General features: G+C 46.0%; 1 protein-coding gene across 1 annotated transcript in view; it reads left to right on the top strand.

Moving 5' to 3' along the window:
* The window catches only part of LOC102368371 (sodium/hydrogen exchanger 2-like), a 66,247-nt gene that overhangs the window by 7,578 nt on the left and 36,516 nt on the right, over window positions 1–22,153 (top strand). Inside the window, exon 4 of the mRNA XM_006026989.1 lies at window positions 7,249–7,466. Within this exon, the coding sequence (XP_006027051.1) occupies window positions 7,249–7,466 (218 nt within the window). The remainder of the gene's footprint in view (window positions 1–7,248; window positions 7,467–22,153) is intronic.

The raw sequence follows: 22,153 nt of genomic DNA, 5'->3' as shown, positions 1-22,153 counted from the left end.
TTAGTTTGGAAACCTTGTGAGATCAAACTGTCTGAGATTTCCAGTGCTTTGGAACGTTGGCAGAGCCAGAGCAGCCTTTCTAGCGCTGTTTTGTTACGTCCACTTCCACTCTGAGTCCCAGTCAAAACAGGGATATGAAAAGGTACACAAAATAGTTGATCTGCTTTGAACCCCAGAAACGTGTGGGTGTGCTTTGAGATGAGGGCAAGATGTTCATCTGGGTTGATTTTGTTCACAATGTTTTGCCCATCCTCACCAATTCCTTTACTTAGGGCTATACTCTGCTGTTACTCTGGAAGGTTGGTGTAGGCAGACAGCATTGCTTGTGGGGAGAGAGATGAGCATGCAGTGAGCTGCACGTTGCTTCCCTTTTCAAAAGACTGTAAACTTTCCTATTTTCTGTGTGCACTCCAGCATACGTGGTATGTGGCTGAGACCCAGCTACCTCCCTGGCTAACAGCCCATTGAGGCTGTGTAGCACTTGAATACACAGTAAGCAGTCCCAGAGTACCCAGAGCACAGGGTATTAGGTATCTCACTTAACTGCTGCTTAGATGATATGTGGGTAAAGAAACTCCCTATTTTGTCCTTCCTTAGAGTGTTCTGACCAAGATTTGGCTGCTTAGTGTTTTAGTGTATGTTATCTTGATCGTAGAGATCAATTCATCTATTTATATTTGCGATCAGTGGTTGTCCTAAAAACATAATTCCCCAAAAGTCATCCCACAAATGGCTCTGAGATTAACCACTTCCCCGCTACGCTTAAATTAAGAGTTAGCCATAACTCATCAGTGTGATGATGACTCTTTAATAGCTTTGACTCTAGGTAGACAGACAGGCACGTGCACACGCATGGATCTTGATTCTTTCTTGCATCATCAGGACAGATGCTTCTCATTCATACTGATGCCTCTGCCACTGAGCTTAGTGGAATGACTGTAGCTGTTACTCTATTGTTTGCTACTGTATGTGCTTCCTGTTGGACCATACATTGCTGCAATGTTGTAAGAGGGAAGGAAGGGAAAGCAAGGGCAATATTGGTAAATGATTTAGCAGTATGAGGTGGTGAACCATTCATTTCCCCAAGGGTTCATTTCTTGTTTGTTCTGCCTTTCCCATGCTAGTAGGCAACGAACTATATCCATCTAGCTTTGCCACCTTTATTTTTTAGAGGAACTTGCTTTTCTTTTGGTGTGCTTTGCCTGAATAAATTATGTGCCTTAACTTCAAGCTATGCATGAACTATTGGTGCTTTTGTTGCTTTCCCTTGATTCCCATTTGGTGTCGAATTCCTGAGCTCCTAACGGACATCACTGAGCTCCTAATGGACAGCTTGCTATACCTATGTGAGGAGGTATTGAAGTCAGTGGGCATGTCTACACGAGACATTTACTGTGCTGTTGACTCATTAGCTGTACAGTAAATTTCTCAGCATATATGTATTTACAAGTACAACCCCGATGCACGGTTTTTTTGTGCATGGCAGCACAGGTTTAGGCACTGATCTCACTGGCTGGGACATGAGGGCACTTCAGTGCGGGGGCTGCCTGCTGGCTAGCCCTGTACTGAAGCACCCTTGTGCCCCAGCCAGCCTCTTTGCAGCACACTGAGCCCAGTCGAGCAGCCCTGGGCTGTTGGCTGACCCCCCAGGCCCGCTGCCAGCTGGAGCTGCTCCAATCCGGCTCAGTGTGCTGCAGTCTGGGTGCACATGTAAATAGTGTACCTGGGAGGTTCCTAGGATCAATAAACTGTGGAGCAATAAGCTGATTTTTATTTCCTAGAATGGCTCATACATAGCAATATTTCAGCATTATTGAAAACAGCAATAAACTCCACAGTTTATTGCTGTGCATTAATGGCATATGTAGATATACTCAGTGAGACTCTATGCACCTGTGATCAGTATGTGTAGTACTCATTGTAGGATTAGGGCCCATGTTTTGAGGTCCCAGAAATCAGAACTGTGACTGACACTTGTGAATTTATCACAAGTTTCCTAATATATAAATCCTAGCTATCTGCTGTCTCTGATCCTCTTAAGGAAATGGAGTCAGTTACCACTGAGGAACACAGAGTTAAAAGATATTAAATATTTCCCTAATGACTATAAACTGATCCTAAATTACAGTGATTTCGTAACTAACTGCAATAATGATAATAGTAGTGATCAGAAGAAAATTAAATACCCACATAACAGCTTAATACAGCAGTATCAAAATAGTTAATTTTGTTAAACTAAGGCTATTCCATTGTATATAAATAGGTAACTCCTATACCCTGCTGATTTTTATTTCCTAGAATGGCAATATTTCAGCATTATTGAAAACAGCTATAGTCATGAGAATAGGTAAATTAAAACTCTATTTATAGTAGCATGAGGCTGAACAGTGAAATAAATATGCTGCATAAATCATTATGGAAGTTGAAGGCATTCAGTCTTAATGCTTCATCCTTCTAACAGTTCTACTGTACCCATTATGGAATCCATTTCCTTTTCTTTTTAATAATGGATTGTTTCAGTAACAATACAGTTGCTTAGGCAGCTAATCCCTGGATCAGCAGTCCTGTACTGAATCAATCTGTTTTATTTATAAACAGTAGATACCATAAGAACCAGAGCCAGGCAACCTTTTTCTATTTCTTAACTAATTTATTCACTGCAAAGCCCATTTTAGGTTGTTCCGAACTTACTTGGAACTTGTTTGGAATTCAATTTGAGCTGAATTCACCAAGCAGTACTGATTACAAACAATCTCTTGGGGTTGCGCTCATCTTGATTTCCTGGTGGTGCCCTTTTATCTAATAGTCCAGCAAACAGAAGGTTTACTCACGATGCAGGGGAGACAGGTTGGATGCCTTCCTCTACCTGAAGGGTTGTGAACACACATCTTGCTTTCCAGAAGAGTGCCCTAGCCACCAGATGACAGGGTATGTGCTAGCTAGTTCCTCTCAGTCTCTCTTGTTAGAAGTGTTCCATTTTATGTAAAATATTTAACTATTCTTTGAAGCAAGCAGTGCAACACAGGTGAGTGCTTTAGCAACCAAACTATAGAGTAATTTTCACCTCTCTTTCTCTGCCTCAGTAAACATTTAAGTCTTTTTCTATAAAGTGGAACATCAGCAAGAGAGATAGAAGAAAACCAGCTTCAAATAGTATAAGTGGTTAGGCCTGTGATTCTCAACCAGGGTGCTATAGCTGGAGTGCTGTGACAGCAGGAGAAGGAGATAAGAGAGATAAGCACAGGTTCCAGTAAGGAGGTAAATGCAGGCTCTTCCCTTCCAGCTGCTCCTCTTTCCCCAACTCAGAAACACAGGCTTTTCCCTGCTTCCCTGCCAGTTGCCCCTCCTCCTTCTTGGCTTCTCTTCATGCAGGTAAGCACTATAATAAATAAATTAGTTTTTGAAATGGTGTGCTGTTCAATTCTCAGAAGTTATGGTGGAGTGCCTCAAATCTAAAAAAACCCCCTGAAAACACTGGGTTAGTCTTTTTGGAGGTGAAATAAGTTTTCTATTTGAGTCTTCTTTATATTGACTGAGTGCTTTGACTACTGGGATGTTGAGTAAGAGGGAGAGACTATCACATTCTACATCATAGATTATATTCTGGTGACTCTAACCTATTTTTCCTTTTGTATCAAGCATCAGAAACTAAAACATTTCAAGGGGCGATGACAGATGTTTAGGCCCCCATTCTAATTCATGGCACTTTGCATAAAGCATCATGAGTTAGGGCACCCCCCCCTCCTCCCCCTCCCCAACAGACATCTACCTGTTGGGTGGGGGTGGGGAATAAACCTGCCTTCAGGCAAACAGTAAGATGAGGAGCCACCCCTCTCCCCAGCCCTGACTCCCTGCCCCCCTTCCCCCCACTCAGTTCTAGGGCTGTCAGCAGGGAGGGAGGAGGAGGAAGGAGGGGGAAGCCAGCAGCAGCAAGCTACTGGCTGGGGTACTGGGGGGAGCTGGGCTCAGCCCATGAGGTAGGGGGAGCGCAATCCATCCACCCCTTCAGCTCTGGCTGTGCAAAGCAGAAAATGGAAAAGGAGCATGGCAGCATGAAATTGGTAGCTTGCTTGGCCTGAGTTGGTGGGGGTGCACTGGAGCCCCCCTGTCTCATGGGTATCATCCCAGCTCTGAACTCATGAAAAATTAACCCTAGAGAACACAAGTTCCTTAAGGCGCTCTAAAGCAGAGCACCTTCATCTGATACCTCATTGAGGAGGGTTTATTTTTTGTGCCATGAGCCACTTTAAAAGCACTCTGCAGCTGTGCGTGTTTGTCACAGCATGGCTGTAGAGCACATTCAGGGGCCCAATAATGTGAAAAATATAACTTTTGTCTGTGCTTCTTGTGTGAAACTAGAGATTAATTTTGTGTCTTTGAATCTTTTTTCATATTTGTCTCTGTAAATAATATTAAAAAAAACCAAGGAAAACTTTCAGGATGAAAGAAATAGAATGTATTCCTTTTTTATTTTTTTCAGTTTAGATAGCAAAAAAAAATCAGTTCTCACATTCATAAGAAAAATGTGAGACTTCAGAGTTAAATATACAATTTGCCAAAACTACTTACAGCTCACTTGGGTTTTCTAATCCTTTTAAAACTTAATTTCAAAGTGATCATGTTTTCTATAATTCTGTTATTTGTGATACTTAATTTCCTGATTTTTTTTTTCTCAATACTAATAATATTTTACCTAATTTCAGCTGTATCCAAAGCATTTATATGGCTATTTTATTTAACTTCATTGTTTTGCATAGCTCTGGCAATAAGGATTTGTGAATTAGTCCCTCCTGTTGAGCCAGGACAGAAGGAAGAGATCAGCAGAAACTGGGACTCATTCTGTTCTCACTAGTAGTAAGGCAAAAAAGGGGTAAATGCATTGTAGTCAGTAGGTTTCTTTTTTTTTTTTTCTGAGATAAGACAGGAGGCTGGTGAGAAGGGAATTGGGTTCATTGGTTTTATATGGGTTACATAAAAATGGTCAGATTGGAGCTCTTAGCAGCAAAGCCTTGAAAACATTGACTATTTCTGCTATTGGAGGTTTTCAGTTTGGTTATTTTCAGAGAGTGCTGTTCTGTTATGCATAGTATAGATCCTTGCATATAATTCCAATACTGGTAAATAGAAAAACTGACATTTTCCAAAAGAAGGCAAAGCCCATCTACTCCAAGAACTTCTTTGTTCCCACTGAGCACTCAAAATCTGTCTCTTCGAAGACTTGTCCCTTGTCTACATGCAAAGTAAGCTAGGATATGAATTTACAGCATACCAGCTACCTGTGCATATGAAGTGCAAGGGAATTACTCCTGTTGCAGTATTGAGTAGACTATCCTATAGCATAACTAAGGTGGGGCAACTGGAGCAGTAGCCCCAGGTGCCGACTTGGAGGAGGATAGAGCAATAGCAGTGACCCCCACAGGTGTGCCATTGTACTGGCAGCATATCAGCAGCTAGAAGTTGTCACTGCCTTTGTGCATCGCAGCTTTTCCAGGTGTCCAGCTGAGTTCTTATGCTTCTGACATTACTTCTTACATATTGTGCACTGAGTGCCTCACCTACTTGCAGACCTAGCTTACTTTGTCCATGCTGAGAAGTCGATACAAGCCCTTAGTCATCTTCTGCCTCTCTACTTTAATCCCATTTTAACACCAATGCCCTCAGATGACATAAACTTGATTTACACTGATGTAAACTAGAAGAAAATCAAATCGGGTCTTCTGCTTAAGAGGGTGGCACCAAAGTAGCAGTGGAGACCAGAACTTGGAAACTTATGTTTGTCTTGCTTTCAGTAATTCAGCCTTTAGTATAAAATGTTTCTGTTCGAGTAACATAAAAAATGCAGAGCTTTGACTCCTTGATTCTTGAATTACTTTGACCTTCTGAGATTGCTAGGCTCAAATTATAGTGATTTGAAAAACTGATGAATTAGGCTAACCACATGTATTCTGTAGCTTAAAGAACCAATTATCCATGAACAATTAAAGGGCAAAAGTTTTAATTGGAGCATCATACTTCTAAAGTGACCTTGAATATGCAATAGATGAAGAAGTAAAATGTTACAGCTGTAGTGATTCTCTAATTTCCTCCAAAGTGCAGCAGCACTGTTGAAGGCCATTTCTGCATTAGTTGTATAGCCTTATGCACGTTCATTAACATCTATTTGACATCAGTTGATCTTTTTAAAGCCTTTGAGTTTATTTCAGGGGCTGGATTATTAGCTGAGCCCAGAAAATCCAGCTCAGGATGGGGATAGTATTGTAAAATGTGGTATATTTAATCACATGTGTTTCCCCACTCTTGGGCTGGCTTTGCATCAATCTCTGAGAGTTGGAAGGTGGTTTTACTGTGCTGGTTACCAGTGTTGCCTGAAGCCTAAGATAGTGGTCAGGGATCAGTTAGATTTAAAGGAGCCCTACTGCTGCCTGATGGCATGATGAGCGTGAGATGGGAATGGTGTAGGTCTGCATTTTACCAGCTACATTTCTCCCACTTCCCCACCCCCTGCTTTTCTCTCACCTATTGGTTGTTTCATGGGGGCTCTGATACCCCCTGCCATGTATTTGCATTTTCACGGACCAGCATTTTGCATATTGATTTCCATTCTATCTAGGAGAGGACACAAAGAAACAACAAACTCTCCCTGTGCCTGAAGAAGGGTGTTTATACCCCAAAGCCACATTATGTACAAGGAAATACAATAGGACCATTTCTGCTACTTATGAAACAAAAGGAAAATTAAAGTCTGTACAGGATCTATAGGGACCAGAACAAGGACTGGGCTCAGCTCCTTAGATCACTGGCTATCACTTTTTTTAGACTCAGGATACCTCTTGTTAGACTCAAGGCACCCCTCAGAAAATGGCAGATCTTAGTTTTCACTCTTTTTTTTTAATAGAGAAAAATGAGAGAGCAAATTTTCTGTTGCAAAAAGCTCAGAAAGACCATAGATCAGACTGTTTTTAACACTATGAATTCCCGTTTGAAATCTCTGGGCTTATCTTGTAAATCATGTTTGCCCGCCTAACAGTGCTAACATGGAGTGGCAGCCTGTGGCACTCTTGAAAGGATCTTAAGGTACCCTAGTTAAGAATCACTGTTTGAGAATAGTAGATGCTGCTACTCAGGTACTTACTACAAGGAAAGATCTTTTTTTCGTTATTCTGCCTTTCAAAAACAAGGTGTGTATCTTATTCCAGGGCATGTTGTATGCAAGAAAATATGGTTATTTGTTCCATTTTGTTTTCTCAGAATTATTGCCTGTGCCATGGGCATGAAACGTTATGTGGAAGCCAACATCTCTCTGAAGTCTCACACTACAGTCAAATACTTCATGAAGATGTGGAGCAGTGTTAGCGATACCCTTATCTTCATCTTTCTTGGGGTCTCTACCATTGGAGACAACCATGAGTGGAACTGGGCATATATTTGCTTCACTATTGTTTTCTGCCTGCTTTGGCGAGCACTAGGTATGGTGAAAAAACAGGTTTTTGGTTTTTTTTTTAAAGTTAACTGTATGATCCCAGACTTTATTATGTATCTCATTTAAGGGCAGGAGTGGGAGTGACACCAAAATTGAAATACTGATTTTTCTGACATTAAGAACTTAATCTTTAATTCTAACTGCCGGTTATTTTAACAATTCCCTCTGTATTCCTATTTTATTTCCTGCTTGTTTTATTACTTTCTTGTGTTTCTGGTACTTGATCTTAAGCTTATGTTTTTTGGGGGACTGAGCATCTTGAGTTTGAATTCTATTAACTTTTCTTAATGTTCTTGCATGTTTCTAGGTACAGATTGTTATAGATAAGTGTTTTATGAGTGGCTTGCATTTCTGAGCATCCAAATACTCTAGAACCGTAGTTTTCAACCTTTTTTTCATTTGCAGACCCCTAAAAATTTCAAATGGAGGTTCAGAACCCTTTGGAAATTTTGAATGGAGGTGTGAACTCCTTTGAATTGTAAGTGTGGGTATTCACATAATTTTGATTGATCATAGTCATCTTTTGCAGACCCCTTAGACAGTCTGTGGATCCCCCGGGGTCTGTAGACCACAGGTTGAAAACTGCTGCTGTAGAATATATTCAGTACCAAATTCTGTCCTAACTGAAGCAAATAAGAAGGTTAGTTGCACATGTATTGTTGCTCTTGACTAGGAAGTTGTGGACTAAATATTTTGTATACATGATTCCTTCGGCTTGCTTGAGCTAGTGGAGCTGGAAATGTAGAGGCTTTTTATATTGTAGTGGAATTCCTCGTGTTCAGTCGGGCAATCAGGCCAGTGCCTCTATATACAGCAGTTGATGTGAGATTGAAGTATTTGTGACTACAGCAATATAGATGCCTTCTGCTCTGCATGGGTGCAACAGGAAGAGATGGAATAAGAAGCTACCACTAGGTAAAGGGAGATGGGGTTCCAATAGCACAGGGACTGTTCCCTTCAGACTCCCATGAAGTCTCCAAAGACAGTTGGAGATGTGGCACATGGTTCCATCCATCTCTACACCTTCCAGCAGAGTTGGTCTGATGTCCTGCAGGAGTAAGTGCACCTTATAAAAAGGTGTCAGAATTATTGGGTAGGATTTGCCTGCCATTCTGCTTCCCTGAGGTGGGCCAGTGCTACTGAGCTGTGTCTGTGGGTGAGCTCAAAGGTAGGAAATTAATTTGATGTGCTTTCCTGACCTGCTTTGAATGTCTACATAGAATATTAGTGAGAAAATAGGTAGCAGCATTGATATAAAAATGGCCAGACATCAGTGCAAAAGCAAGGGGCCGGCCATCCTCATTTAAAAAACTAGGCGACTTTGGCATTGATGCCTACACAGTCAGATGGATTGCAAATTGGCTGAAGGGTCGTACTCAGAGGGTGGTGGTGGATGGGTCATATTTGACCTGGGGGGAAGTGGGCAGCGGAGTCCCCCAGGGGCCGGTCCTTGGGCCCGCACTGTTCAATTTCTTTATCAGCGATTTAGACGATAGGGTGAAAAGCAACCTGTTTAAATTTGCTGATGATACCAAAATTTGGGGTGAGGTGGGCACGCTAGCAGGGAGGGAAAGACTGCAGAAAGACCTGGATAGGTTGCAGGGGTGGGCTAACAAAAACAGGATGCGTTTCAATACTGACATGTGCTGTGGGGTGCTGCACTTGGGCAGTAGTAACCAGCAGCACACTTATAAGATGGGAAACTCCCTTCTTGAGAGCACAGAGGCAGAAAGGGATCTTGGAGTCATCATTGACTCCAAGATGAACATGAGCCGACAATGCGAGGTCACGGTCGGCAGGGCTAACCAAACCTTATCGTGTATCCACAGGTGCATCTCAAGTAGGGCTAAGGAGGTGATCCTCCCCCTCTACGTGACACTGGTCAGGCCACAGCTGGAGTACTGTGTCCAGTTCTGGGCACCCCACTTCAAGAGGGATGTGGCCAATATGGAGAGGGTCCAGAGGAGGGCCACCCGCATGATCAGGGGACAGCAGGGCAGACCCTACAATGAGAGGCTACGGGACCTGAACCTGTTCAGCCTTCACAAGAGAAGGCTGAGGGGAGACCTGGTGACTGTCTATAAACTCACTAGGGGGGACCAGAAGGGTTTGGGGGAGACCTTGTTTCCCCTAGCGCCCCCCCGGGATAACAAGGAATAATGGCCACAAGTTGTTGGAGAGTAGATTTAGATTAGACATCCATAAGAACTACTTCACAAGGTGGCTAAGCTCTGGAACCAACTTCCAAGGGAAGTGGTGCTGGCTCCTACCCTGGGGGGCTTTAAGAAGCGGCTTGATGCCTACCTGGCTGGGGCCAATTGAGCCCAGTTTTCCTCCTGCCCAGGCAGGGAGTCGGACTTGAAGATCTACAAGGTCCCTTCTGACCTCTTTCTATGATTCTATGATTATATGAATGGATACCCTGAATAATCATCTCAGGGTGTGGGCTAACTTTTGCCTCTTTGGAAAGAAACACCCCCCACATGGAAAAATTAGAATGATCTTGTGAGCTGGTGTCTGTGGTGGTGTTTTTGTGCTGGTTACACTGGTACCCAAAAGCAGAGGCATGAGGAAAAATTGTGAGAAGCCAGTCATGTCATAATGTTTTTGGTTATCATGTCGAAGAACATAAGTACCTAATTTTGAGCTACTGTTATATCAACATTCTTTTCAGAGGATCTCTTGAAATAACTAATATACACAGCCTGCAGCATAGGGGGACAAAGTCCTGGATCAAGACCTCAGCAACTGTAATTTCTCCTGTAGGCACAGCTGTGAAATGTTAATGGGAAAATGATACCCTAAAAACAAAGCAGAATTGGAAATTTGATTCACTTGGGAGCTAGGGATCAAAATGGTCAAGTTAGTGACCACTGAATAACTACCAGCTACTGAATGAGTCTCATGATGCTGATCTGGAAGCGCAACAATTGTTCCCCTCCCCATATCTTATATTTTTTAAGTAGCGGGCTAGAATTCTCCTTTTCTCAACAACAATTGAATAGTCCCGCCCTTGCTTTCCAAAGCTTTCTTCCCTGCCATAAAGGTATGCCACCTTTACTGCAGCCCCAGAGGGCTTGTCCCCATGAGCGGGAACGTGCATTTTGCCAGGGACAAACAGCAGCAGCACTATATGGGCCGCTGCTACTTGTCCCCGGGGAATGCCTGTGCATGTGTGCTAGCACCTGGGCAGCCTTACATGAGATCCTGGGGGCCTCCAAGAGCTGCAGCCATGGTGATCCAGCAGCAGGGAGCCTGGCCAGTACCTGGCCAGCTGGCTCCAGCTGGCCAGGCTCTGGTTTTGGGCAGTGCATGCTGCTGTCATTTGCGCTGCCCTGCTTTTTTTAGGTGTGGGCTTTTTTTTTAACAGTGGGATCTCCCAGTGTCAAACCCCTCCCTGTGCTGCAGATTAGCAATGTGGGGAATGCCTGCATGTGTGGCATGTGCAGTGTGTGGCACCGCATACTGCATGTACGTGCTTGTCTGGACACACCCAGGGATTGGAAATAGCCTTAAAAGTGTTGTGGAATTATATCAATTGAAACAAACCATCCTTGTGCTCTGCCTTAGTTCCATTGGACAGAATGCTTTTTATTGGAGAGATTTTTGCTTCTTGATGTGGCCTTAGTTTGCTTCATAAAAGCCTCTTGACCACCTATGGGATACTTTCACTGTAGTTGTGAATAAAACAAAACCCATGGCAAGATACTAGGGGTGCACTGATAGAGATTTTTTGGGCCTATACCGATGGCTGATTTTTAATGAGTCATATCGGTCAATACTGATCTGATTGCAGATATGTGGCCGAGCAGCTTGGAGAGCAGCATCTGACTGGTAAATCTGTTGTGGGGGAAGGAGCAGGGGGAGGGAAAGGGTGTGGGGAGGGTAGATTGAGGCCCCTGCAGTGATGGAGGAAGTGGGGCTAGCACTGAGGCAGGGGTAGGTGCTGCCCAGCTGGAGTGGGGCACAGGCCGGAGCCATGAGTGGCTCCTCTGGGGGGCATGGGGAGTGGGGAGCAGCTCCTGCTGCTACGTGCACCCTGGGAGGGTATGGGGTTGTGTGCCTCCTGGATCTGCACATGGGGCGAGGGCAGGCTGCCACTGTGGGCTGGGGCTGGAGCTGCACTGGGCTCTTCCCAGTGGGGGGCTGAGCCGAGCTGTGCTCAGGGTAGGTGGCAGCAGCACTGAGAGGGAGACTATGGGGGGGCTGCAGCCACCCCAGAATTTGCCGTAGCCCAACTCCCAGCATTGCCATTGCCTGCCCTGTGCTCAGCCCAGGCCAACCCACCCACCCCCTGCCAGGAAGAGCCTGGCTCAGCCCTGGCCCCAGCCCACAGCAGCAGCCTGCCCTTGCCCCATGTGCAGATCCAGGGGCACATGGCCCCCATGCTTCCTGGCATGTGCGTAGCAGCGTGAGCCACCCCCTCCTCCCTGCATCCACTGGACAAACTGCTCGTGGCTCCATCCCATGGCCTGCCCTGCCTCAGCTGTGCAGCACCTGCCCCTGCCCCAGCCCTATTCACTCCCTCACTGTGGGGGCCTCAATCTGCCCCCCTGGTCCCAGTATAATTTTACATCCCACTCATTTAATGGTATGATGGGATTTGGTCCATGATTCCAACAATTGCACCTCCTGCCATGCCACATGTTTGTGGCAGGATGCACAATTTTGGGATTGGGGATCAGATTCCAGTCATGCCATTGCTACTTGCCAGTGCTACTGACAAGTGGAAAGCTGGGTGCCTGCATTCTGGTGTGAACTGGTGTGGTCCCAGGGCTGAGAGTGTTAATCAGCTGGGGCCACACTGGAGCCAGCTTGAGACTCAGAAAAACATGATCAGAGCAGGAAAGTAACATTTTACATCCATACTGCATGCTTACATTGCACAGATTGACAATGATCATCAGTCTCAGCCTAGGGACTAAACCAGAGCTGGTGCAGTCCTAGGGCTGGGGCCTGTAATCAGCTGATTGTGGGTCTCAGCACTGAGGCCAGTCCCAGAGTCCTGTGTGCCAAGAAAACAGAAAACTTCATGTGCATCTTAGCTGTATGCATGGTTTTTTAATGTCTGGTGCGCTGAGGCCCTAGGATCTAGGAGATATTCCCTGATACCAGGGTCCCTGCAACCAGGATGTGCTCCTGGGAGCTGTGGGGCAAGACAGTGATTGTGTGGGGTTGCAGGGAGTCCCACAGTTCCCCATGACCTGGTACAACTGATGAGCTCCCCTTGATTGGGCACCCTGAAAGCAGCAGTGTGGAGCTCTAGGCATGTGTCCCACATGGCTGTCATCCTGCTGGCATTAGGTTGAACAGTGGGGACCCTGCCACACGTTTAATTTAAGGTGCGATGGAGACTAGCCACAAAAATATTACACATTTGTGGAATAATTTTGTGGCTCATTTCCTATTTTTTCATGCCATTAATTGCCTGAATATATGGCTGGGCTACTATTTAAAACATGAGTAACAGGTTTAATTGCATATTCAGTGTAGTGCCTGCCAGTATTATTAAGCAGTCTCCCCAGCTCAAAGCTCCAAAAGTGGAACGGAAAATTTAAAGCCATTGTATGGAAGCTTACACTGTTGCTCCTTATATGTTGATTTTTTTCTAGATAATGAGAGGACTTTTGCTTCTGTGTTTGTCAATCAGGCATTTTTCACAAGTACTTCTTGTTACGCAAAGAGTGTGTTAAGGCTTTGTTACACCTTATGCTGTGAGCCGCACAAATGTTGATTGAGGTCAGTGCTAGCTCGAATTTGGAGCAGTCATGCTTTAGTCCAAAAAGGGCCCAGAGGACTGAAGGGTAAGAATCCTGCTTCCATCCACCAGAGTCCCTCCCCCACTCCCCCTGCTTACTTGTGGCTGCTGGTTGGAGCCATGGTCCCAGTGACTGCCTGGCCCTGCCACCACCACTGCTAGGGCCACAGCTCTTCTCCAGGCTGAGCCCACCCAGACAGCAGCAGCAGTGGCTGATGATCAGACAGGTTAATCCTTCCTGCCTGTTCCCTGGGACAGACAGCACAGGGTGCCACAAGTAAGGGGTGGGGGGTGGAGCGGTGAATGGGATCTGGGTGTTGGGGAGGGTGGGGGTGCAGTGGACCTGATCTGGGCTATGGGGGAAAGGAAGGAGGCGAGGGAGTGGAGGGGTGGATGGAGTGCTTAAACTAGTGTAACATGAGCTGGGTAACACAGATAAGAGATATGCCTGTCCTGGAGTATGGTGTAACTTTGAACTATCTAATGAGTCCTTAAAAACAGTTTCAGGTGTTAATGTGTGAACAATCCAGGGGTTAAGAGCTCCAAAAGCCACCCAAAATTACCATGTAACAAAACCCTTACAGAAACAATCCAGCCTTTCCATATAGATATGTGACAGCTACAAATCAGTTGTGTTAGGGCAAGGTTAGCTATTTTAACAAACAGAATCCCAGTATGGCAGGATCATGGCCGGGGGGAGGGGGGAGGGCATGAAGCCCCTGGTAGCTGTGTGATTCCTGCCTGCCTCAGCCTCTGTTACAGCCCTCCCTTCATTGCTCACCCACCACACCTTGTTCTTACTTGAGGTTGAATCAGGGAGGCTGCCCACAGGCCCTAGAGTGAGCCTTCATCCACTTGCAGTACCACTGGGCCTCTCCTGGACTCCCAAACTCTTTGATTTGACCCTTAAACTCAATAGACTCTCTCAGCTGTCCTGTGCCTCTGCAAGGCCCCTGCAGCTTTGAGGGCTACGTGCGTATCTGTGCCCGTCTAGGGCACGTGTAGCCTTCAGAGCTCAATGTGCGGCTCCATTTTCTCCCCTACACCACCCCCAAGTCTTGGGGGTGTTCTTTCTCTTTGATTTTAACTATTTGTACACTTGGCCCCCATGGGCCCTCAGATCCCCTGGTCCCTCATGCAGTCTCCCTCTGGGGTCTCAGAGCCCTGGTCCCACATACAGTCCCTCCTCCGGGCTCTTGGACCCTCTAGTCTGGTTTAGCCTGCTCTGAGCCTGTGGACCCTCTAGCCTAGCTCAGCCCTTCCCTGGGCACATATGAACTCTCTGGTCCAGGTGTCAGCCTTTTCCTGGGGCCCAGTCCAGTCTGAGGGCTCCTGGGTTACCAGTTCTCTAAACAGGTCTTGAGCCTGTCATTGCAGGGCTCAAGGCTAAATTACCTGGTTAACTTAAATAAACAAGAAGCATCTCCGGCCTCCGGCAGGCGCCTCAAACCCTCTAAGTGCATATTTATATATGTAAGCGCTGGGCGCTTTGAAAAGTGCCCAGTGCTGCAGTTGTATAAGTGGTGAGATGTGTGCCAGCACGCAGAAAATAGTGCTGGTTCACTTTTGATCTAAAACACTTAGAAGGTGTTTTAGTTCAAAAGCACGCAACTACCATTTTCTCTGTGCTGATGTGCATTTTGCCACTTATACAGCTGCAAGTGATGCAGCACCAGGCGTGTCAGCTCATGTGCAGAGCAGGCTCAATTATCCAAGTCTGCTCTGACGAGTTGGATCTCTGGGATGTCTGGACATGAAAATGTATGTGTATAAATGCCGCGAGCTTAACATAAACAATGACCAGTCTTGCTCTGCCCAGGGAACTTGCCTCTGTTTCCAGGCCTGCAGAGATGTTCAGCAACATCCAGGTACCTGCAGCCAAGAGCTCCTCACTTTGTGGTTGCCTGACCAGTGCAGGCTCTGGGCTTCTATAGATCCAGCTTGAGACTCTTTCAGTCAGGTGAGTCTATTATTAGCCCCCTTTGCCACCTTGAAGGAGCCGGCACAGTCCAGTGCCCTGCTACACAAGGACTAGATTGCCCTTCCCCTTGCTAGTCAAATTTGAGGAGACCAGCATCAAGATCTTAAAGACAATGGATGGATATGCATGGAGACCCTTTACCAAAACACTTGGGGTTGAAAATAGTCATTAGTCCTGAAAAAAATCTCTGCCTTAGACTGGCTTTTACCATCACAAGGCAAAAAACAGACATCAAGAAAGAAGGTTCAACTGGCAAGTGAGTCAGAGCCATATCTTTGGTGTCATAAATGTTTAGGAAAATGAGTAACTTGCACCAATTCGCTATTCACAGAGCCTAGTTCTCTACTGATACGCATAGTTGTCTAGTCATTGGCCAGGCTGTGCAAAGTGAGTGCAGGGTGGGTGTAAAATGTTACTTTCCTGGTCTGATCTTGTTTTACATGAGTGCACAAGTGCAAAAGACTCCACAAGGTACATGGCAGTGGTGAACTGAGCCCTGGCACACCTGCAAATAACATTATAACCCACTGGTGTCAGAATAGTATATTTTCTTTTGTAGGGTTTTTTAAAAATAAATAATTCTTAAATGAATGCTCACAAACTGCATTTTTATACCAAGAAATTTGACACCTAGTATTTGGCAAAGTTACTTCATAACATTTCTGTTTACAAATGAATATGTCAGAGTTTGACTTGGCTCAGCTTTGAGAAGCACTTCAAGGATATTGTTTAAATAGGTTGTACCAGGATGAACAAGACCTAGTAGTATGTGCTTTATTAGCTATTAGCACGTGTCTAGATTTGCTTTGAATGACCGAGTTCCATAAATGCACCTGAAAGCACACTTATTGGTCAATGATCTATATCCTCAAGTGTTTTATTATGATTGCACTGGTTTCCTTCATTTAAAATATATAAGTGAAGTGAAGAAAAGGGTTTTCAATTATTTTTGACTGCTAGTTTGAAAGTAGCTCAGTACAGAGGAGGAAGGGGCAGGCAATGGCAGGAAAAATTATAAAAATACCTAACAAAATCCTTTGAAGCTCTAGAAACAGACATTAATGTTCAGATTCTCTTTTTATACATCATGCACTATAAAGGGCGTATTATTATCGATAAAAGAGCAAGGAAGAAATGACATCAAAATCAGTCTCGTCAGAAGAATGTGAAATTCCCATTGCCTTTAATAGGAGCTCTGCCCACATCTAGCCAGGGCTGAAATCATTCAACATTTTTTTTGGTTCCCAATGGGACCTCACTTGTCTCCAGTACTAATTATATTAAGTAAGTAATCTTTGATGCAGACATTATGGAGTGATGTAGGAGTTATCAGTGATTTGTACAGCCGAAGCTTAAGGGATATTACCCCTGGCTCTTAAGCACCTCTTGGGAGCAAATATAGATGAGCAGGAACGCTGAACTCTTATATCTGTTCCAATTACGATGGGGACATATCTAGAAACAATATTTGCAAATGCCTTTTCTGCTATGCTACTGTGGTATTTTGCTCTAAGACATAACTGAGTAGTTCTGGGCTGGGGGCAGTGGCTGCACAAGGACAGCAGCTGCTGCCAGGCTATAAGGAGTGGCAGTGGCTGGGTGACCAGTAGAGTAGGTGCTATTTCTGTGGAAAAATCAGTGCCTGGATCTAGTGCTCTTGTTGTCCCCTGTCCTCCCTGCCCCCGGTTTCCCTCTAAAGGCGTACTGATTTTTGCTTTTATATTTGAAGGGCCTGTGACAGAGCAGCCTAATGAGCATTTATTTAGTACCACACATCGGAGGTACTACATTTAATGTGCATTAGGAAAAGCACATTAATGTACATGTAGACCTGCCTGTAGAATCATAGAAAATCATAGAAAGTAGGGCTATGTGAAGCTTCGGGTGCTGATTCAACTCAGAGGAGATTCGGTCCGATTCAGTATCGGAATCTCCAAATCCAAATTGAATCAGGGTCCAATAAAAAGGTCTGAATCGATTTGAAGCTCTCCAAATCTTAGGAAAAGATTCAGGGAGCTTCAATGAGTTGGGCAGTCCCCACCTGCTGCAGCAGGGAGCTGGAGCCAGACTTGGAGGTGGTAAGTAGGGGTCGGGGCCGGGGGGGCTGGAGGAGTGGGGAGTGAACCATGGGAGGACCCCTGCCAGGCCCCATCCCTTGTCTTCTCCCCCAGCCCTGCCATGGTTCCTCCACCCAGCCCCAGCTCCCAGCCCTTTAAAAAAACAAACAAACACTCACTGGGTGCTGCCTGGCAGGGGGGTGATCCCTGCTGCCTCCCCATGCTGCATGGGGGGTTCTTCCATGAGCCCTCTGACCCCACCCCTGCTCCTCCAGCTCCTGCGTGGCTGCCCCACCCACCCCAGCTCCAGCCCCACTTTAGCACCAAAAAAAGGAACCCCCCCACTGCAGACTCACTGGTTCCTGCAGCGGCTTTGGGGGATCATGGGGCAGCAGGGGGGGGCAGTGGGGATCACCCCCTGCTGGGCAGGAACTGGTGAGTCCCAGGTTTAAATTTTTTTTTTCCTTAAAGGGATGGAGCTGGGGCAGGTGAAGCAGCCCTGGGGGGGCTGGGACAGTTGGGGGGGGCTCATGCAGAGCCGCCCATACAGCGTGGAACAGTAGGGGCAGCGGGGATTGCCCCCCCCTCCCCCACCTGGCAACACCCAGTGAGCCGCGGCTTTTTTTTTTCAAAGTGCTGAGAGCTGGGGTGGGTAGGGCAGCCATTGCCAGGGCTGGGAAAGCGGGCAGGGGATGGGCCTGTGTGATTTGGAGATTCGGCCGAATAAATTTGGGCCAGCGATCCAAATCACTGAATCAGATTCAGCTGAATCAATTTGGAACAGTGATTCGAATCACTGAATCGAATCTATGTCCTATGAATCGGCTGAATCCAAAGCGAATACTAGTTGCTTTGCGCAGGCCTAATAGAAAATTATGATTGGGAGGAACCTCAGGAGATCATTTAGTCCAACCCCCTGCTCAAAGCAGGATCATCACTAACCAGTTCATTCCAGTCAAGGCTTTGTCAGGCATGGCCTTAAAAACCTACAAGGATGGAAAATCCACCACCTCTCTAGGTAACCCCTTCCAGTGCTTCACCACCCTCCTAGTGAGAGAGTTTTTCCAAATATCCAACCTAAATTTCCCTTGCTGCAACTTGAGATGATTACTCATTACTACTCCTTGTTCTGTCATCTGCCAGCTGTGCCAGACTCCTCCTGGGAGTGCAAGCCCCGGATTTGTGCGCTGGATGAGAGGAGGCTGCTGCTGCCACCTGGGATAGCAGCAATTTTCTCTGGTGCTGGGTGCTGGCTGCAACCAGCACTGGGCCCAGGCAGCAGTGGGAACAGTTTGAAGTGCAGTTTCTGAGAAACCTCTGCATCTATGTCCTTGAAACTTGACAGGCTTCATGCCATCTCTGCAATTTTCACTGAAATTAGGCAAGAAATTACAAAGTTTTAGGCATTTTCATGATTCTGCATTATAGCCTATGGGCGAAACATTGAAACGTGTTGAAACAGAGAAACAGTTTTGGCGAAACAAAATGGGACAGTGCTTCAAAATGAAATGAAACAATGAAACAAAACACTGTCCCTTTGAAATGGGGAAATGGATGTTGAAAAGAAAGGATGGTGTTTCACACGGCATTAATAATTACTTCCCTTGATCTGCTGGCAATGCTCCTACTAATGCAGCCCAGTATGCTGTCAGCCTTCTTGGCAAAAGGGCAGACTGTTGGCTCATATCTAACTTATTGTCCACTATAACCCCCAGGTCCTTTTCTGCAGAGCTACTGCTTAACCAGTTGGTCCCAAACCTGTAGCGGTGCATAGGATTCTTCCATCATAAGTGAATGACTTTGCACTGGTTCTTGTTGAACCTCATGAGATTTCTTTTCGTCCAGTACTCCAATTTGTCTAGGTCACTCTGAATCCTAGCCCTACATTCCAGCCTACTTGGTGTCATCTGTGAACTTGCTGAGGGTGCAGTCCATTCCATCTTCCAGATCATTAACCAAGATATTGAACAAAATCAGCCTCAGGACCAAACACTGGGGAACTCCATTTGATATTGGCTGCCAACTAGACACTGAGCCATTGATTATTACTCTTTGAGCCCCATGATCCAGCCAGTTTTCTGTCCATCTTACAGTCCATTCCTCCAACCAATACTTCCTCAACTTGCTTGCAAGAATGCTGTGGGAGATTGTATCAAAAGCCTTGCTAAAATCAAGGTATACCACATCCACTGGTCTCCCTGCATCCACAGAACTAGTCATCTCATCATAGTGAGCAATCAGGTTGGTCAGGCTTGACTTACCCTTGGTGAGCCAGTTCCTGATTGTTTTCTTCTCTTTCAAGTGCTTAGAAATGGATTCCTTGAGGACCTGCTCCCTGATTTTTCCTGAGGACTGAGATGAGGCTGACTGGTCTGTAGTTTCCTGGATCGTTCTTCTTCCCTTCCTTAAAGATGGGCACTACTTTTTCCCTTTCCCAAAGTCCGGGACCTCCCCTGATCACCATGAGCTTTCAAAGATGATGGCCAGTGGCTCTGCAATCACATCAACCAACTCCCTTAGCACCCTTGGATGCATTGCATCCAGCCCCATGACTTATAACCATCCAGGTTTTCTAAATAGTGTCTAACCTGTTCTTTCACCACTGAGGTCTACTCACCTTCTCTCAAAACTGTGCTGCCTGGTGCAGTATTCTGGGACCTGGCCTTGCCTGTGAGACTGAAGTAAAAAAGGCATTGAGTATTTCAGTTTTTTCCTCATCATCTGTCACTAAGTTGCCTTCCCCATTCAGTAATGGACCCACATTTTCCCTGACCTTCCTTTTGTTGCTAACATACTTGTAGAAACCCTTCTTGTTACCCTTCACATCTCTTGATAGCTGCAGTGCCAATATTATTTTGGCCTTCCTGATTTCCTTGCATGCCTTCCTGATTGCCTTGCATGCCCAGACAATATTCTTATACTCCTCCCTAGGCATTTGTCCAAGTTTCCACTTCTTGTAAGCTTGCTTTTGTGTTTAAGCTCACTGAAGAGTTCCCTGCTAAGCCAAGCTGGTCACCTACCATATTTGCTACTCTTCCTGTGTATCAGGATGGTTTGTTCCTGAGCCCTTATTAAGGTTTCTTTAAAATACACCCACCTCTTCTGGACTCCTTTCCCCCTTAGACTGGCTTCCCAGGGGATCCTGCCCATCAGTTCCCTGCGGGAGTAAAAGTCTGCTTTTCTGAAGTCCAGGGTCCCTACTTTGCTGCTCTCCTTTCTTCATTTTTTCAGGATCCTGAACTACATCATCTCATGGTCACTGCTGCCCAAGTTACCATTCACTTCTGCATCCCCCGCCAATTCTTCCCTGTTTGTGAGCAGCAGGTCAAGAAGAGCATGGCCCCTAGTTGGTCTCTCCAACATTTGCACTAGGAAGTTGTCTCTAACTCTCTCCAAAAACTTCTTGGGTTGCCTGCGCACTGTGGTATTGCTGTCTCAGCAGATGTCAGGGTGATTGAAGATCCCCCATGAGAACCAGGGACTATTTTCTGGAAACTTCCACTAGTTGTCTGAAGAAAGCCTTATCTACTGCATCCTCCTAGTTGGTGGTCTACAGCAGACTCCCACTACAACATCACTTTTGTTGCTCTTCTCTCTGACCCTAACACAGAGACTTTCAACAGCCCTATCTCCAGTTTCACACTAGAGCTCTGAGAAAGCATACAGCTCTTTTATGTAAAATACAACTCCTCCTCCTCTTCTCCCCTGCCTGTCCTTCCTGAACAGTTTGTACCAATCCATGTCGGTGCTCCAGTCATGCGAGCTATCCCACCAAGTTTCTTTTATTCCAGTTGCATGATACTTCCTTGACTATGCGAGGACTTCCAATTCTTTCTGTTTGTTTCCCAGGCTCCATGCATTCATGTACAGACACCTGAGGTAACTAGCCAATTGCCCTACTTTTTCAGTAAGAATGAAGAAACCTCCTGTTTCCCCTTCCTCCTTGTACTTCCTTCAGGTCTTCTGCTTCCGCACTTACCTCAGGGCTTTGGTTCCCTTGTGAACCTCAAACTATAAAGTGAATGTGGGGACTTAGGGACTTCTGAATGTGATCGGAGACAGACAGCACGCTGTCTAAAATCAGCATACCAGCAGGGGTACTCGGAGGATGGGAGTGTCTTTTACCTAAGCAAGGTTCAGGCTTTTCTTCTCAAGTACAATGAGAAGAGGAAGGACTGTTCCCATTCAGGTTGAATTTCCTCACCATCCTGTGGGGGTTCAAAACCACCATACCCATCTCTTAGAGACATTGGCAATGCATAGGGGGTGCACGCGGGTGCATGTGCACTCCCTGAGATTGGCGGTGCACCCCCTGACAGAAGTGCTGCCGATGCTACTGGCAGCTCCTGCGAGCAGTCGCCGCTCACCACCCCCACTTCCCCGCTGACACTGCCAGTGGCATCTGCAGGCGGTCCCTGATCACCCCTGGCTGCCGCTGCTGGTGACATCTGCAGGTTGTTGCCAACCACTGGTCAGTGCTCACCACCTCCTGCTGCCATTGCTGCGGCCGCCTGCGGGAGCTCCCCGCTCGCTGCCACCATGCCCCTGCCACTGCCACCACTGCCGCTGCCTGCGAATAGTTGCTGTGCCCTGCCAGCCTCGGGGAGCACGCATCGTTCATGCTTAGACCCACAGCTCCATGGGCTATTTTGGGCATGACAGAGCAAGCACCGCTTTCTGTCGTGCTGCTGAAATTGTCCAAAAAAGAATCCAAGGTTCATTGGGGCAGGGAGAGAGCACAAAAGGGTGCTTGGCTCCTTAGTCTAATGCTTTGGGCAGTCAGAAGGGGAGAGACCTGGTTTCTGGTCTCTGGTCCAAGGAATCCACACACATTTTATCAAAGCAATATGTAATGTAAAATACAGAAAGAATTATTG

Source organism: Alligator sinensis, unplaced genomic scaffold (genome assembly GCF_000455745.1).
Source record: "Alligator sinensis unplaced genomic scaffold, ASM45574v1 scaffold666_1, whole genome shotgun sequence".
Taxonomy (NCBI): domain Eukaryota; kingdom Metazoa; phylum Chordata; order Crocodylia; family Alligatoridae; genus Alligator; species Alligator sinensis.
This window is presented reverse-complemented; position numbering and strand designations above follow the sequence as displayed.